Here is a 17,367-nt window from a genome sequence, read left to right as displayed (position 1 = left end):
TCACTCTCTGTTAGCACTTGGGTTTCCCTCAAAATGACACCCATTGTGTCAAGTCAGTGATACCCAAAGTGTCAGTATCACCTGGGTACTTGTTAGAAATGCATATCCCTCGGCCCTGCACCAGACCTACTGTATCAGAAACTCTGTGAGTGGGGCCCAGAAATCTGTGCATTATGCCTTCCAGGTGATTCTGATGCCCACCGAACCATAAGTGTTTTCCATGTATTAACTCATCTGAGCTCACAGCATCCTATGAGGTGGCAGCTAGCATTACAGAGGACAAAACTGAGACTTTCAGAGAACAGTTTGCCCCTATTCATACTGTGAATTAGTGGTTGAGCCAGGATGTGAACCCAGAGCTCCCTGACCCCTAAGTCTCTTTATCACCCTGCCAGGCTGTCTCCCCTTGCAGCGAAAGATGCACATATGCAATGGAAGAAACATAAGGAAAGGCCACTGTTTCTCCTCTGCTGTAAGCACATGTGTTTAGGAATAACCCAAGAAGATAGATGATTGCAATTTTGAAGACCAAGATGCTAAATGGAGGAAGGCAAGGCAAGTACTTGGGGTGAACTTCACTCTGCCCATCAAGGCACATAAGACCTGGCTCTCTCTGTCCAGACCTGCTTCCCAAGCCTCACCCTCCACCACTCGCCACACAGGGTTGTCCTGTCAGTCTTCTCAGAGGTCCCCAGATGTGTGCTGCTGTCTCATGCCTCTGTACCTTTGCCAGTTTCTTTGCCCACAGTGCTTTCCCTACGTTCCTGAGCGAAGTGCTCTGTAGCTTTCTAAATTCAATTTTACCTGCTCTGGAAGCCTCTGAAGCCCCTTCCTTCTCTGGGCTGCCATATCCCCTCAGCCTTATTCTTAAATGTATTTTTTTAAATGTTTATTTATTTTTGAGAAGAGAGCACAAGCGGGGGAGGGGCAGAGAGTGAGGGAGACATAGGATCCGAAGAGGGCTGTACACTGACAGCAAGTAAGCTGGATGTGGGGCTTGAACTCACCAACTGTGAGCTCATGACCTGAGTCAAAGTCAGACACTCAACCGACTGAGCCACCCAGGTGCCCCATCGTCTTTATTCTATCCTGAGTATATGGCTTTGTAGTGTCTAGTTTCACATATGTTTCATCCCCTCCACCAGACCTTGGATTCTTTGTGGACAGTCTGTCTCATTCACTCATGTGGTCTGGCTGTGTGTGTGTGTGTGTGTGTGTGTGTGTGTGTGTGTGGCTGGTATAGGGCGAGGTGTTTGTTCACCACCATCCATGACAAGAGGTGTGAACAGGGCCAGGACTAGGGTAAAGTGAGTGAGGCTGGCTTCAGTGCACAATTAAAGGGGCTCACTCTCTCTCAGGTGCGTGGGTGCCTAGTCTAGTTCTTAGGTCTCAGATTGACCTTATCAGTAATGCCAGGCACACATTCTCTTGAGGGTGACGGGGTCCCTGTGGGGGCAGCATGGCATAGAGGAAAGTGTGCTGGATTTATAGACAGGGAACCAGGCATCTGGCCCAGATCTGCCCTAGCTTGCTATTTGGCCTTGAAGAAGTTCCCTTCCCTCCCTGGGATTTTTGTACCTGCTGGAGAATCCATATTTTAGCCTCTCTGCCTCTGACATTCCCAGACTCCATGATTACTGTGAATCAAAGAGGTAGTGTCCCTCAGCGTGTGTGGCCACAGAATTCTGGAAACGGGCTTAACAGATCAATGCTGAAATACCTTGAGCTCAGGAAAAGGGAGGGAATTCCTCTGGAAAGGTTTGGTTTTCATTGTGCGGGGTGGGGGGGGGGGGGGGGAGAAGGACAGGCCCTGACACAGAGCTTTGGAACACACCTTGCAGTTTCCTTTGGATTCACATTCAGCCACATAGTTCTGGCCCCTCTCCAATCCCCCAGAGCTCTTGGCTGAGAAGATAGAAAGTCAAATAAAAGAGCACAGGCCTTGGGCAGCTGCTCGTGCTGTGCTACAGAGAACGTCTAGCTATTTAAAGTCCAACTGTTCCACTTTCCCTGCTTGTACCCTAGCATTCTAGTGCGTAAGCACTTTGTGGGAAAAATGCATTCCACATAAAAACTGGGGGGTGGGGAAAGCTAACGCCAATGCTATTTTTCAGAATGCTACAGAATTCATGTTTCTGAGGGGCAAAGGGTATTAAACACTCATAGATTGCCCTGCTCAGGTCCTGGACACAAGAGTCAGCTGCTGCAAGGGGCCCTCAAAGAAGGTTCTTGACTTGCATTCTGAGTCCTGGCATGGCTACATTTTAGCTGTGGGGCCTGGGTAAGCCAATCCACTTATCTGGCCCTTAGCATCTGCCTCGATGTAAAGGATACGGAAGGCTCTTCTGGGCTATTGTCGTGATTTTTTTGGGCAATGTGGGTAAAGTCTTAGTAAGTGCTCAATGCATCACGTCTCTGACATCAAGCCAAAGGACACTCCCTGTTCTGGAACTGTCCAGACCCCTCAGATATGTCCCTAGGAGATGTTAATATCTGCACCAGATTTCTCATTGTTGGCATTATTGACATCATGCCTTTTTGTGGGGGCTGTCCTGTGGATACAGGATTATTTTGCAGTATCCTGGGTCTCTACCCACTAGAGGCCAGTAGCATCTCCTTCCTTCCTCCCTGCTGTGACTCATAAAATATCTCCTGATGTTGTAAAATGTTCCTTGGAGAGTAAAGGTACCCCTGAGAAACACTGGTCTGGACTGAGGGGGGATTGTGGGAGCAAGAGAGCTAATCCTGGCACCAGGGCCCTTGAACCTTTATTCAAATGCTGGTCACAGTCACCAAGAGGGTACTTGCTGCAATCCAGGAAGTTTCTCTGGCCAAGGAAAAAATACAGGAAGCCAACACAAGGCTATAAATGCTACCTCTTTGCCACCAGTTAAATCTGTGTTTTGATCCTTTAATTCCCTAAAATAAGTCCACAGTGTAGTAAATTAACTTTTTTTTTTTTTTGCAAATTATGCATTTTAATCACAATTTTATGAAGAATATTTGATTTGTCATCTAATCAGGGAAAAATATAATCCCTTAAGAGACACTTAATAATCATTTAAACTACTAAAAACTTCATTATAAAACACTGAAGGTGTGATGTTAGGTAAACCCATGAACGCTTACCCCACCTGCCAACAATTCCACGGTAAAATACATTTAGTGTGAAAAGGTCTTCAATGGGCAAGTTTTCTGTTTGAGGTGACTTTTACTGAGGGTTCTTTATAAAAAAATTCTGCACTTGTTTGACCCTTCTTCAGAAACAGACTCCAAATTTTGTTAGCATTTTAGAAATGAGCTGCTGCCTTTACAGTAGCAAAGCAATCTATCACAGTGGTTAGTTGGAAGCCTATTTTGAATATTACTTTCTCAAACCTCTGTATCCTTATCTGTGAAATGGAAAAACTATGAAGAGACAGATTCATAGAACCTCTGTTTCTGCTATGAGGACACAGACAACATACCAGGAGGATACAGATGGGATAATTTAGGAGTGTGACATATGCTGTGAAGGAAACACCACAGGGGGATGGGAGAGAGACAGGGGTAGATTTTACAGGCCAAGACAGGCCTCTTTGGGGAGGGGGCGCTGGAGTGAGAACGGAGAATGGCTGCAAGGAGCCACTCATACCAAATGCCCAGGTCAGAGTATTTCTGGCCCTGGATCAGCAAAGGCCCTGAGGTGTGCCTCAACTTAGCGTGTGAGGATGAGGGGCTGGCCAGAGAGGATGCAGCAGAGTGGCCATGGAGGGCAGTTGGGGACAGGTGAGAGAGAAGGAAGGGACATGTCATAGAAGGCCCTGAAGGCTAAGGTGAAACATTTGATTTTGATTTTAACTACATGAGAAGCCCTTTGAGGGCATGGCATCTGATTTACAATTCAAAATGATCTCTCAGGCTGCTGTGTGGAGGAATAGACAGCATGATGCAGGAGCAGTAGCATAGACCCCCACCTGTTGGTTGCCTTTCCCATTACCCAGATGCATACAAAGCTCTGCACAGGGCTCACTGCATGTAAACTCTCAACCAATGTCACTGATTATAGTCTTTATATGCAATAAAGAATGGATTCTATCTTTTTTTTTAAGTTCCATAGAAAACTGGCCCCCAACCCTCAGTTTCCTAAACAGAAGGTTCTCTAGTTAAATATGTTCCCAGAGGTCAAAGATCTTATTTACACTAGATGATCCAGAATAATTTCAGCCCTCTGTTGCCATGCGGTCCTCAGTTGGGGTTAGTTCTGTTTCTCTCCCAAGGAAAAGAGACCCAGTGCCTGGCCAGCTGGCAGTGGCCTCATGGCCAAATTTTCCTCCTAAGCATTAGATATATTGTCTTCCTCTCTGGGAGCTAATTGGGGACTCTGTTTATGACTCCAGATACATTTGCCACAAGGTCTTTGGACTGCAAGGGGAATCCTCATCCAACCCAATTAATAGAGCAATGTTGCACTTCTAAGCTGACCCCCACCCAACCAATCCATCAACATGATTTGCACACATTAATCAAGGCATTTACAATGGGTTCACCAAGCTTCATCTCTCATTGGATGAAGAAATGGGACTATTTGGACTTGACAACTATAACTCTTTCAGAGTCCCTGAAGTCCTAAGCTTGGCTCTGCTAAATGCACAGACAAGGTGTTATTAATTAACAATTGAGATAAATGCCGGAATAGCATCCCTGAATCATGTCAAACCAATTTGGATGGTTATGGGATGGGGAAAGGGGGGAGGAGGCCGTGGGCAAGGGGTGGGCTTTGTCTGTTCCAAGTGCTTTGGACAGACTCCAGTGTTATTTCTCCTCATTTAGACCTGGCTGGAGTGCCTGGAACTCAGGCCAGCATCCACATCTCTTAACCCAAGGCAGCCTCCTTTGGAGACAAACAAGGAACCAAACTTCGCAGATGGAGGAGAGCTGGAAAATACTGTTGTGAAGAGCAGCCTGAGTGGAGCCTTTAATTTAAGGAGAGAAATGTAGAAGCTGCTGGTGGATGGAAGAGCCACAATCAGGGGTTAATGACCACACAGAATGGTGGCTTTGAAGACTCTCCTAGGAGAAAGACTGAAGACATTGGCCTCCATATTGTGATGGGCTTTCTCTCCTGTCCCGTGGCCAATACCCACACTCTGTGATAGTCACTTCTCTATGCTCCCACTGAAGGAAGGTCTTCCACTCTGTCAGCCCTGACTATAATAATTATAATAATGTGTTTATACATCTTATCTTTCTAGATGGATGTGGACTCTTTGCAGACATGTATCATATCTTATTATTTCCAGTGTCTAACATTCAGTAAACCCTCAATGAATCTTTGTTAAACCATGAACAAATAGCTAGTGGATGGGTGGATGGATGCGAATCTCCTGATGATGGAGAGTTAAAGGAGTTTTAAAATTTGAAGGTTTTAAAGTTTTTTTTTTTATTTTCAGAGACAGAGAGAGAGAGAGAGAGAGCAAGCACAAGGAGGTGAGGGACAAAGAGAAGGAGAGACAGAATCCCAAGCAGGCTCTGCATGATCAGCACAGAGCCTGGTGCGGGGCTTGAGCTCACAAACCATGAAATCATGATCTAAGCTGAGATCAACAGTCAGATGCTTAACTGACTGAGCCACCCAGGAGGCCAAAAGGTTTTTTTTTAATTTTGAAGCAAACATTGGTCACCTCTTCATCTGGGAATGGAAAACACTTCTAAAACACACTCAAATTATTCACTCAAAAACTAAACATGAGAAAGTGTTAATATTTTTTCAATTACTTTTTTTTTAAGTTTATTTAGTGATTTTGAGAGAGAGAGAGAGAGAGAGAGATTGTGTGTGTGTGTGTGTGTGTGTGTGTGTGAATGGGGGAGGGGCAGAGAGAGAATCCCAGCTAGGCTCTGCACTGTCAGCATGAAGCCCAATGTGGGGCTCAGCAAAGGGCTCAAACTCATGAACTGTGAGATCATGACATGAGCTGAAATCAAGAGTCAGATGCTTAACCGAATGAGCCACCCAGGTGCCCCACTTATTTCTTCTTGAAATAAAACTCCCCTTTCCTCACTTTACTTCTTTTGTGTTCTAGGAATTCTAGGAGAGAGGGTTTGGGGTGTAGGCACTATGACCTTGGGCTGGGTCAGCCCACTCAGTGGAAACTATTATTTAAACAAGTTTGGGTCTGCAGACCACTTGTATCAGAATCCTCTGGGGTGTTTGGCAAAAATGCAGATTCCTATATCCCATATTTGACTTAATAAATCAGAATCTCAAGGGCAGGGGCCTAGAAATTGAAATGTTTTTTAATTCCTTTTTTAATGTTTATTCATTTTTTCAGGGAGAGAGAGAGAGAGAGAGAGAGAGAGAGAGACAGAGAGAGAGAGAACATGAGCAGGGGAGGGGCAGAAAGAGAAGGAGACACTGAATCAGAATCAGGCTCCAGGCTCTGAACTGTCAGCACAGAGCCCAATACGGTGTTGGAGCTCACAAACCATGAGATCATGACCTGAGCTGAAGTTGGGCTCTTAACTGACTGAGCCACCCAGGTGCCCCTAGAAATCTAAATTTTAAGCAAGCTCTCCAGGGTGGTATACAATGCTGAAATTTGATAAGCACTAGTTAGAACCTCAGTGGTTATGGACTGTGGGAAAATTACTGATTGGGCTCCATCTATGTGGATTCGGCATCCATTCTAGAAAATAGTAGCAACATCACTACTAATGACATTAGAGCTGGCAGCAGCCAACATGTGGGGACATCCCATGAGCCAGGCACTTTGTGAAACATATTGCATATGTTCCTCAGTGAAACTTCACATCTACTAATGGAGGTGGCATTATCATGCCTATTTCAAAGACAAGAAAAGACTTTGAGGAGTTACTTGCAGAAGTGGGACACAAAGACTGACCCCTGAGCCTAGGCTTTTAACCTTTATGATGTTAGGGTGTCACCTGAGTAACCAGAGAAGTGACAGGAGAAGGAATAAAAGTCTAACTTTCAGGCCTGTGTTCAAGCAACAGAGGGAAACACAGACAGCTCGCTAATGCAGTAAAAGCAGGATGTGATGCAAGTGGGACTGTGGACAAGCTCAGCTTAGGAAGGGCTTCCTCCCACCCCCTCCACTCCAGGCCCCCACCCACAGACTGGAGAGGACATCTGATGGGATTCCACGGGCACTTCAGACAGACTCCCAGGTTGGCTTGAAATGATGGGAGCTGGGCTTTGTAGAGACAGAGGGCTGGAACTCCTGACTCTTAAGTTCTGGGTGATAAAACGGTGTGGGGAAGGAGAAGGGCCTGTCTTTCTAGGCCAGACGGTCTAACAACGCTTCCCCACTTCGAGGTTCCCACTTTTAGAGAAAATCTACACCCTTTCTCCTACCCCTGGCTGTGATGAACTAAATCTCACACCTCTGACTTGGTGGTGATAATTAAATATTATCCGCCTGTCACTTGATGCACATGTTGTGTGTATTCTCAGACTTTAATGAGCTGGTATTTGTCTTCTGTAAGCAAAAATATTTCTTTGAGTCTCTTCTTTTTCAAATTGGGGTGAGCAGTTCAAGTGAAGATCTCTCACTATTAAAAAGACAGTCTACTTGCCGGCATGTGTGTCTGAACTGTTTCTACTTCTTCTTAGGGTCAATGGCAGGGAAAGCTTACCCCTTCAGAATCAGCCATTGCTTTCCTGAGGTTAAGTTAGCGGTCACATGGTTGGGGGGGGGTGGTTGTTGGGAGACTTTGAAAGGGATGGGATTAAGAATGCAGGGAACCAGCATAAACTGGTTTTGTGGGATATTTGAATGCAGCTTTTTCCAACAGGGCTTCTCCTGTAAGCACCGCAGAATCCAGAAAATATTTGAGTGAAAATTTTCTCAAGTCTTCTAAGGAAGGCACTTAGCTAGTACCATTCTAGATGCATAGGAGAAGAGTTAACTCATTCCATACAATGAATGTCTTAGGACAGTGGCTCTCAAAGAGAACCTGCATCAGCATTATTTGGAAATTTACCAGAAGTTAAAATTCTTGCATCCCACCCCAGGTCTGTGGAATCAGAAATTCGGGGGGATTTAGCAATCAGTGTTCAATCAAGCCTTCCAGGTGGTTTTGCTATAAGCTAAAGTTTCAGAACTACTAATGGCCATAAAGCACCAGGGCTTAATTCTCTCCCAGAGGAGCCCAGTGTGAAAAAGGCCGTTAAAAGGGCTTCAAATATCTGCATCAATATTTGTATCTATATCTATCTCAGTTTAAAACAAACAAACAAAAAAAAACATCTATCACTTTAAACTGAGATTTTTTTTTTAAACGTAGAGTGATCCCAGATGAAAAAATGATTTGCCTCTTCCAACTCACTTTGGATGAGCATTCTGTTACTTCCCCATTCATGAGGTTCATAACAAATGTGTTCATTGCAGCTGCTCCCCAGGCTGATATTCATGCTCTGTCTGGGTGCCTCCTCTGACCTACTGTCAGGTTTGGAAGCCACATAGCCTTGCTTGAGAACTCCCAAAGCAGGAGAGAGCCTGGGGCAGAACTCCTACCCCCACCAAAACAAACAAAAAAGGGATATAATTAGTGTGCTGCAGGATTGGATCTGGAGTTGATGAGGAGCAACTTTAATATTTATCAATAAACAGCAAAGTGCTTAGCACACCTCCTAGGGAAGTAATTAACCATAAAAAGGATACTCTGCGCTGAGGAATCTCCTCCAAAAAAAGAACTCAGTTAATTGTGAATTGCTTACGCCAGGTGAGAGACAATCCGTGTCTACCTCTCTCACCTGACATAAGCAACTCTGAATTAACTGGGAGTTTCTTTTTATAAACACTATGCGGAGCCTTTTTTTTTTTTCTTGGTGGCTAATTACTTCCTTGGGAGGTTTGCTTTAATAGTTCCCATAACAAGGCCATTATTGTCTTTAGCATAATCACTGCCTCATTTGCTTTTGTGCCTTGCCTTTCTGATGCTCTGCCTCTGCCCAGCGGGAGGGACCCTGCACTGTGCTTGTAGCCTAGTCCTCAGACCAGCACCAGTCGCACCTATTGAAGTCTCCTCTAGCTCCACTATTTCAGGAATTTGGTTTTCTCCTATGTGCAGCATTCCAGCCATTTGCTATGCTTTTACCTGCTGACATCTGCAGTGGGGAAGGGCACCAGAGCAGCAGCTCCTTTCTGCAAGAGGAAGGAGCTGATCTATCTGTAAGCAACCACTTTGCTAAGTGAAATCACCAGGGACCAGGAAAAAAAAAACAAAAACTGAACCTTGTCAGGATAGGTAATGTGATTTTGACTCAGTCTTGGGAAAAAAAAATGTATGGATATATGCAGTTATGCCTCACTTCATTCAAAAATGAATTAAAGTGGCTTCTGTTTTGGCTCTGTTTCAGTAAGGTAATGAATGAATGGGAGCTCTGTAAATTACATTGGCTCTATAAACTTTTTTGATTGGTGTACTCCTATCATTATATGTATGTTAGCTTATTTACACATTATGTACATGTATAACAGCAAGAATATATTATGGAAATTGCAAAGTGTCTATTAAGAGGACGAGGAAAAGTAAAAATAGAATATCTAACACTTTCAACCATCACCCTGATGGATTACACCCCCTTCTGGACACTACCTAAACTGACCTTGGGGTCATGAGGTCAGGAGATGACATTTCCAGAGCACAGGGATTGACAGAGTGGGACTATACACATTTTTATTAAATCAAATAGTTGAGTGCATGGATCCTCTTACACTCTGAAACAACTTGCACTCTGAGGGAATTCTGACCAGTTAGTAATTTTGGTGGGAGTGGGTCACACACCTGTACTAAATCCTAGGGAGCACTGCTCCACATTCTTAGGAAATCACACAGCCCCTATGCTACTGCAACTCCATTTAGCCCCAGAATTTTACCATTTCATCAGGGAATAACACAGGAAAGAAAATTCAGTTCAGAAGTTCAGAACAGGGATTGGCAAATTTCCTATAAAGGGCCAGAGAGTAAATATTTTAGGCTTTATCAGCCATGTGGTCTCTAACTATTCAATGCTGCCTTTGAGGGTGATACATAAACTAATAGGCAATAGGCTATCTTCCAATAAAACTTCATAAATGAACACTGAAATTTGAATTCTACACAGTTTTCACATCTCTTGAAATATTGTTCTTTAGATTCCCACCCCACCCCCCCAACCTTTTGAAATGTAGAAACCAGTTTTTAGCTATATAATGCCAGGCAATGCATTGGATTCGGTCCGTAGTTTGCCAACCACTGGTTGGAAAGTGGACTTTGGAGTCAGATCTGGGTTTGTGTCCCAATTTTACTATTGGTAGCTCTTATAAAGTTACTTAACTATGGTCTAAGCTTCAGTTTCCTCATTTGTAAAGTAACATCTCAAAGGGCTGTAAGGATGAAGGGATTGCCTGTGATGTCTGAGCACAGCGTGAAGCACATATTGTGATCATCATCATCGATTTGTTTGTAACTTCCAGCCCTGAAGGGTCAGGCAGGAGCAGGGACCCAAAGGCAGAGCCAGGGCCCAGCCACCTTTCTGTGGTGGTGCTACTTGCCAATCCAAAGCCAGCATCAAACCCCAGTGCCTTCAGCCTTGTCTCCAGGAGCCCCCCCCCCCCCCCCCCCCCCCGCCCCTGGCCCAACGATGCCCCCGCCCTCCCCCGTTCTCTGCTGCATTTGCTTCAAAGGAAATGTTACAACAACATTTGACAATAGTATAGGGGAGGTCTTTCAGGAAAAAAAATGACTCATGACGGAAGTATACACAATGCTCTGCTCTTGAGGGGCTGGGAATTAGAAGACGCTTGCTCACCTCCCTCATTATCCTTGTTATCAGCACAGGAGGTTTCCATGGCAACGTTGCATCCGGGCCCTCTCCAGCCGGTCTGGCAGACACACTGCCAGCTGTTCTGACCCAGCGTGCATCTCCCGTTGCCGTTGCACAAATCAGGGCAGCCATCTGGTTGGAGAAATGGAGAGGATGAGAAGGAGGGACGTGAGGCCATGCTGGGGCTGCAGGGGAGCCATGCAAAGGGGGAGCAAGGCCGCAGGGCAGCCACTGGGCCAGCCTCAGAGTGGGGCCCGTGCCTGCCTTCGAAAGAGTCAGGGAAGCAGGCAATGCATGCAGTTGCAAGACAGTGGGGTCCCAGATGCAGGGGATCCCCAATGACACTGACCTGTGTGAAGGGGTCTGAGGCAACCTTCCCAAAGTGGGGAATATTCCAGAAAACTAAACCAGCTCTGAGCTTAAAAGCCTACGTAGGCTGTTATTTCTAGCCAGTAGCTCAAAAGTGAGGCTACCTCCAAAAAAAATTTTTTTTCCTCCATTTTTTTTTAGAAGTACCTTCTGCAGAAAAGAGAAAATTCCCTATCAACCCAGGATGGAGGCAAAGTGCCCTCCATCATTCAGAATCTCAAGGATACATTTATGTATGATTATTACAAGCTTCTTATGACCAAGAACTGGATGGCTCTGCTGGGCCATTTTCATATTTTTGTAATATTTAGTTTTAAGGGGCACTTTAAAATGTTGGCTGTTTATCACTCAACCTATTTATATCATGATTTAAAAATACTGCTGAATCTGAAGGCTGTGGAAGGAGTGGGTACTCAGTGTCATGAATGGGGAAAAGAGAGCAATGTGTATGTGCATGGGGAATGAGGTGGTGTTCGAGTAATTCCGATTTTGTGGTAATATTTTCTTTCCTCTTTTTTTTTCCTGTGGTGGGGAGGAGTACAAAATCAGCAGCCTACCTAATTCCCTAATCACTCCGGCACCCCAAAACTCTGCACCTACCACTCTTCTGACCTGAGCTTGGGTGCCAGGAGCCCGGGTGAGGGAAGAGGAGGAAGGGTAGCAGGGAGCACTAACAAGGGAGGGGAAAGTCTCCCCCCTTCCCCCCGGCAGAGCCTCTGTCACCCTTTATAGGATGTGGAGAGCAGCACTGAATTGGTAGGATATCACCACACTCCCAAAACCTACTTGCTGGCAAGCTTTCCTGGATATGTTTTCATTTTTCCTTTAACAGCTTTATTGAGCCATAATTTACATACCATAAAATTCACCTGTTTTAAGTGCAAAATGCAGTGACTTCTGGTAAATTTACAGAGTTCTGCAACCTAGTTATGTTCTTCTTACTTCATTTAAATATACCCCAAATGACCACTAATTTAATTGTCCCAAGAATGTAACTTTCCTGAATATCTATCTCTAATTCTATCTCCACCTCTGTCACCATATCTATCTCCAGCTCTTTCTATATCTAGTTTTAAACCACACAAAGTGCAGCGGGCGGGGGCGGGGGGAGGTTGGACTGTTGTGAGGGGATGAAGAGCTTTGCAATGAGAGAGGCAATTGATGTGAAACCATTCTGGCCCAAGTCTTCTGAATCAAAAGCATGCATCTCCCCCTACTTCTCTCTCCAGGGTTCCACAGGCCTTAGAATGACATTTTAGCTCTCTTGAGTTTCCCTTGTGAGAATGCCAACAAACCTAATCTGTGCATGTGGCAGTGGTGGGAATTGAAAGGACTCCCCCCAGGAGGAAAGGTCTGGAGTGTCTGAAAATGAGTTGAAATTTGCTTATTTAAGATATCTTACATTTGAAAATTGTTCCCTCCCATCCTTTCCAGATAGTGGTATGGGTTAGGACCTGAGAGAACAGGATAAGGAAAGGAGGAGAAATTCTATTTGGGGGAGTCTCTGTGAGGAAGCTGAGCTGGCTTGGGAGGAGAAACAGGAGACTGTTACCAGAGAACCTGTTTCCTTTTGCTGTGCAGCCCAGCACTAAATCCAGGATGCAAACAAAGCATAAGTGTCTGCATAGCTCAAGAAGACTTGCTGGTATCCACACTTATTTTTACAGATCCCAGACCCAAATTTCCATTCCTTTTCTTACCAAGGAAGTGACCATGGCCCTGCCTGGAGAACCGCTGACATCCCCTTTGTTCATACTGTGGGTGTGTTCTGGGAGTGGAAGCCATCAGTGTCAGAGAATTACCACAAACATTTCACAGGAGCAAAATGAAACTCAGTAGGAAAAGCCCAAGGGACTTCTCAGAGGTTCTCAAGGAAAAGAGTGTATCTCCAACCTCCAGCCACCTCCAGCTTTACAATTTCCACCAGTAGAGTTTTGGTTGAATGGATCACAGGGAATACACTAAATGACAGACCTAGCAACATTTGCTCAGCACGCCATCTATTATATGTGCTTTGTTATTTAGCCACTTTGAGGTCTCATGTTTGACTAAAATCACACCCAAAGTCTCAACAGAAGCCTCATTGTGCAGGAAACCCACGTCGACTACATAAAATTTAAATTTGCAAAGAACACTAGCATGTCAGTCAGAGATAGGCACTCAAAATATCTGTGCTCTTAGATTGAAATGAAGCTTTTCCCCCCTTTCTCTTTTGATTTTTTTTCCTCCCCCCAGCCAACCGAAGTGAGATAAACAGACCACAGTAGCAGGTTTTCTCCACATCATATGAGGAAGATGAAAACATGAACAGTGGGAAGCTGGCAAATCTCTGAGAAGTTTCGGGTTAGCTGGGAATTAATGGACAGCACTTTGCTTTTAGCTTGAAGAGGAGGAAAGTAGCCTTGGCAGGTGCGTGGTGTTGCTAGGCAACCCCAAGCTATCCCCAGCACAAGTTCATTCGGCTGATGGCCTTCTGAGGAGGTGATTCGTTGTGTTTGTAAAGTGCAAAGCTAGCTTCTGCTTAAGGAAAAACAAAATGTAGGAAGTAATTAGTCTGGAGGGCAAATGGGCGTCAGGTGGCAACTTTTCTCTGGAGAGGATTTTACAACTAAAGTTGGAATGGACTTATGGGCTCATGCTTGGGGATCCAAAAGATCTCCCATATGGAGTCTTCTGGATTTCAGGCTAGCACTGCTGACTTCCTTCAGTGTCCACCTCTGAGATCACTGATATAGAATGTGGTAAGGCACATTTTTTCATTCTTTGCACAGCTAGGCAGCTGGCTGTCTGGAGACTCCAGGTTCTATCATGACCCTAGGCTAGTGGGTCTCCACTGAGGCTCGTTAGTTCCTTTTTCTTCTTTTAGGGGACATTTGGCAAGGTCTGGAGACATTTTTGATTATCACAACTTGGGGAGGATGCTACTGACATCTAGTGCATAGAGGTCAGGAGTACTGCTTGACATTCTAAAATGCACATGACAGTCTGCATAACAATACAGCTTCAAATGTCAATAGTGCCAAGGTTGAGAAACCTTGCCCTGGACCCTCAACTCCATGAAACTGGAGAGTTCCTTGTTTGCTGGCCTCATGTCAGGCACATTGTAGATGCTTGAATGAATGGCCAGTCAGGTTGTGCTGTATCATTTCAGCCTGCCTTATCTATAAACTCTTCTGAGAGTCATGAGAATATGGCGCCCCCTTCTCAAAGATCAAAAGAGAACTTTCAAGGCCATCAGTGATATCTTGGGCTGGTTCTATCAGAATTTCAATGCCTTTGGCAGGGTGGAAATGATATAGTTTCTAAGACTTCTACATACAGAATTTCAACCACTAAAACAACAACAACAACAGCAACAACAACAACAACAATCCATCAACACAGTTACCAGGTAGGCAGGCTTTTTGCCTTGACAAAAATTGACCTAATGCAGAAATTTGGGATTAAAAAAAACAACAACCCAAAACTCACACTTATACTCCGATGACTCCCAAATCTTTACCTCCAGTCCTCTGAGGTCTATACCTGGACTCCAACTCACATCTCAACATCTCCATCTGTTCACTCACAAGTACCTCAAACTCAAGAGAATTTGGCCTCTTTACCCCCACCCCCCAAACTCTGATCCATTGATCAATGAATGGCACCTCCATGTACCCCAATGCCACAACCTTAGAGTCATTCTTAATACCCTCCACAGTCCTCCACCACCTCTGTCATCTCTTATACCTTGTCAACAACCAAGTCCTGCCTGATTTTTATCTTAACAATAAGAAGTCCTACTTGTCCTTCCTCCTAAATATCTCTGGAATCTGCATTTTGTTCCCACCCCCACTGCCTTGCATTAATCCAAGCCTCCTCATCTTTGCTCTGGACTCTTGTGAAAACCTCCTAACTGGTCTCCCTGCTTCCAGTCTTGCACCACCATCCACCTCTCTATATTCAGGAAACTACACAAAACACATCCACAGCTTTCCATTGACCCCAAGGTAGAGGCTGAAGTCTTTCACCTGGCTTACAGACCTTATGTGAACTGGTTCTCATGTCAGCCCATCTCTGTATCACTTTAGGCTTTGGTCAGATCAAAACTGTTCAGTCTTTCTTCATCTGCCTAACTTCAACCATTCTTCAGATCCCCACCCAGAAGTCATCTCTAGGAAGACTTTCCAAAGCTCCCAGGTCCAGGCTAGCTACACCTGTGATAGTGCTTTTATCCTGCCCTATCCTATCCTACCCTGCCCTACCCTACCCTTGCTTACCCTGCCCTACCCTATCCTGCTCTGCCCTAGCCTAGCCTAGCCTACCCTATCCTACCTCACCTTACTTTATCCTATCCTACCCTATCCTATCCTACCATATCCACCACACTGTATCAGAACTGTCTAGCATCTCCTTGATACTTGCATCCATGTAGCAGCCACTCCTTAAGACATTTTACTGTCACTTGCTAGAAAATTATTGCAATAAATGTGTACATAGCCAACTATAATTTGAATGGTGCCTCTAGACTTATGCAGTGTACAACTGAACAGCTTCCCTGGGCACTCCTGTTATGAAGTAAATATGTCAGGGCAGGTGCCATGTCTATCCTGTTTACTCTTGGATTGCTAATACTCAATAAATAGGGAAATGAATGAATGACTTTTAACTGAACTCAGAATCTCCAACATCTTTGGCAGAGTGGAAATGGAATTGTTTCCAAGACTTTACTACACATGGAATTCCAAATACTAAAAAAACCCCCCAAAACCAAACAACAACAACAACAACAACAACAACAAAAACCTCCAATGACACAGTTACCAGGTAGGCAGGATTTTTGTCTTAACAAATGTTAGGCATGAGGAAAATAATGTCTAAAGTACAGTAAAAAGGGGAGCATAAATGCACTTGAAGAAAGCTGTAATTACCATAAAAGGCTTTTCTAAAAAAGCATCAAGGAATGTTCTGCCATGTGCAGCAATTTAGAGGTAGAAATAAGTGGCTAATAGTATATAAGGAGTGTAAGGGGTATGTAGTGTATAAGGGGTGTAGAAAGAGAAGAAAGATCTTAAAATTCAGCATCAAGCACACCTTAGAAAAGCACACCCTACCCAGATAGAAATGAAGGTGAAAACACAAAACAGGCTGTGTATAAATGAGGACAGATGACAGGAAAGCTTGAAAAGTGATGGATCCCTGCTTGGCTCAAGAGACCATTAGGAGAGCTACTGCATCCTGGAATAAACCCTGGTGGAAAGTCTTCTGAATCAAGGGGAAAACCTTAACCTGGTTGGGGTCAGAAAATTCTGGGATTAAAACCTAGATTCGCCTCTTGCTGTCTGTGTGACCTTGAGCTGGTGTTTCACCTCTTACTCCTGTTGGTAAAACTCTGTATCTTACAAATTAATCTTATTTACTGTCCTTCCCAATATAACCTGCATGAAGGCTGGGACTTTGGTCTCTTTTGTTCACTGAGATATCTTCAGTGTCTAGAAAAACAGTTGGCATATAACAGGCATTTATTAAATGTTTGTTGAATAAATAACTCAACAAAGGTGATGATGATACTTTGTACAGATGCCAGAGGGGTGAAATGAAATTATACAGGTAAAGGTTTTAGCATAGAGCTTGGTATATTGTGAATGTTCAATAGATAGTAGCTCTTGTAGTTCGTGTTGATATGGCTGCTCTTGCAAACATTACAGTTAGTGCTGGGCTTTTCTCTGGGGCAAAGTTATAAGTGCAGGCTATTTCTCTTTGCCTTACCTCCAGGTCAGGATAAAAAACACAAGCCTATCCTGTTTCAGGTTAAAAAAAAAACAACAACAAACCTCCGGTATTCTCAGTATATGACTGCATCCAAGAACCCAGCAATGCCAAGTTGGTCTGGGTAAGTGAGAGGAAAACCCACTGAAGCTAAGGGCAATTCTGAGGGGCAGGAGAGTTGAAGGTAGAATAAATGGTGGCTTTTTCTCTTGGACAGGATTGTACTTTGGCATGTTAACTTAATTAGGGAACCCCTCTCTTTCAATTGTTTTAGATATCACTGTTTTCTGAGAGCTGGGCATTGTTGGAATTGAGAAGCGGATACACACTGGAAATATGTAATAGAGTCTTCCATTGCATTCCAGAACTCTTTGGAATTGAAAATAGCTGAGGTGTTGGGGACCATGTATCACCAGGGGTTCAGCAGCCATTTATACTAA

General features: G+C 44.3%; 1 protein-coding gene across 24 annotated transcripts in view; it reads right to left on the bottom strand.

The window, feature by feature from the left end:
- TENM2 (teneurin transmembrane protein 2) overlaps positions 1-17,367 on the bottom strand; it is a 1,977,383-nt gene that overhangs the window by 103,860 nt on the left and 1,856,156 nt on the right. For all 24 annotated transcript variants that reach the window (XM_058722697.1, XM_058722719.1, XM_058722713.1 and 21 more), the window contains one exon: positions 10,796-10,942. In XM_058722697.1, the coding sequence (XP_058578680.1) occupies positions 10,796-10,942 (147 nt within the window). The remainder of the gene's footprint in view (positions 1-10,795; positions 10,943-17,367) is intronic.

The sequence above is a fragment of the Neofelis nebulosa genome, chromosome 1 (genome assembly GCF_028018385.1).
Source record: "Neofelis nebulosa isolate mNeoNeb1 chromosome 1, mNeoNeb1.pri, whole genome shotgun sequence".
Taxonomy (NCBI): domain Eukaryota; kingdom Metazoa; phylum Chordata; class Mammalia; order Carnivora; family Felidae; genus Neofelis; species Neofelis nebulosa.
The sequence above is the reverse complement of the archived record's forward strand: the minus strand, read 5'-3'. Positions and strand labels throughout refer to the sequence as shown.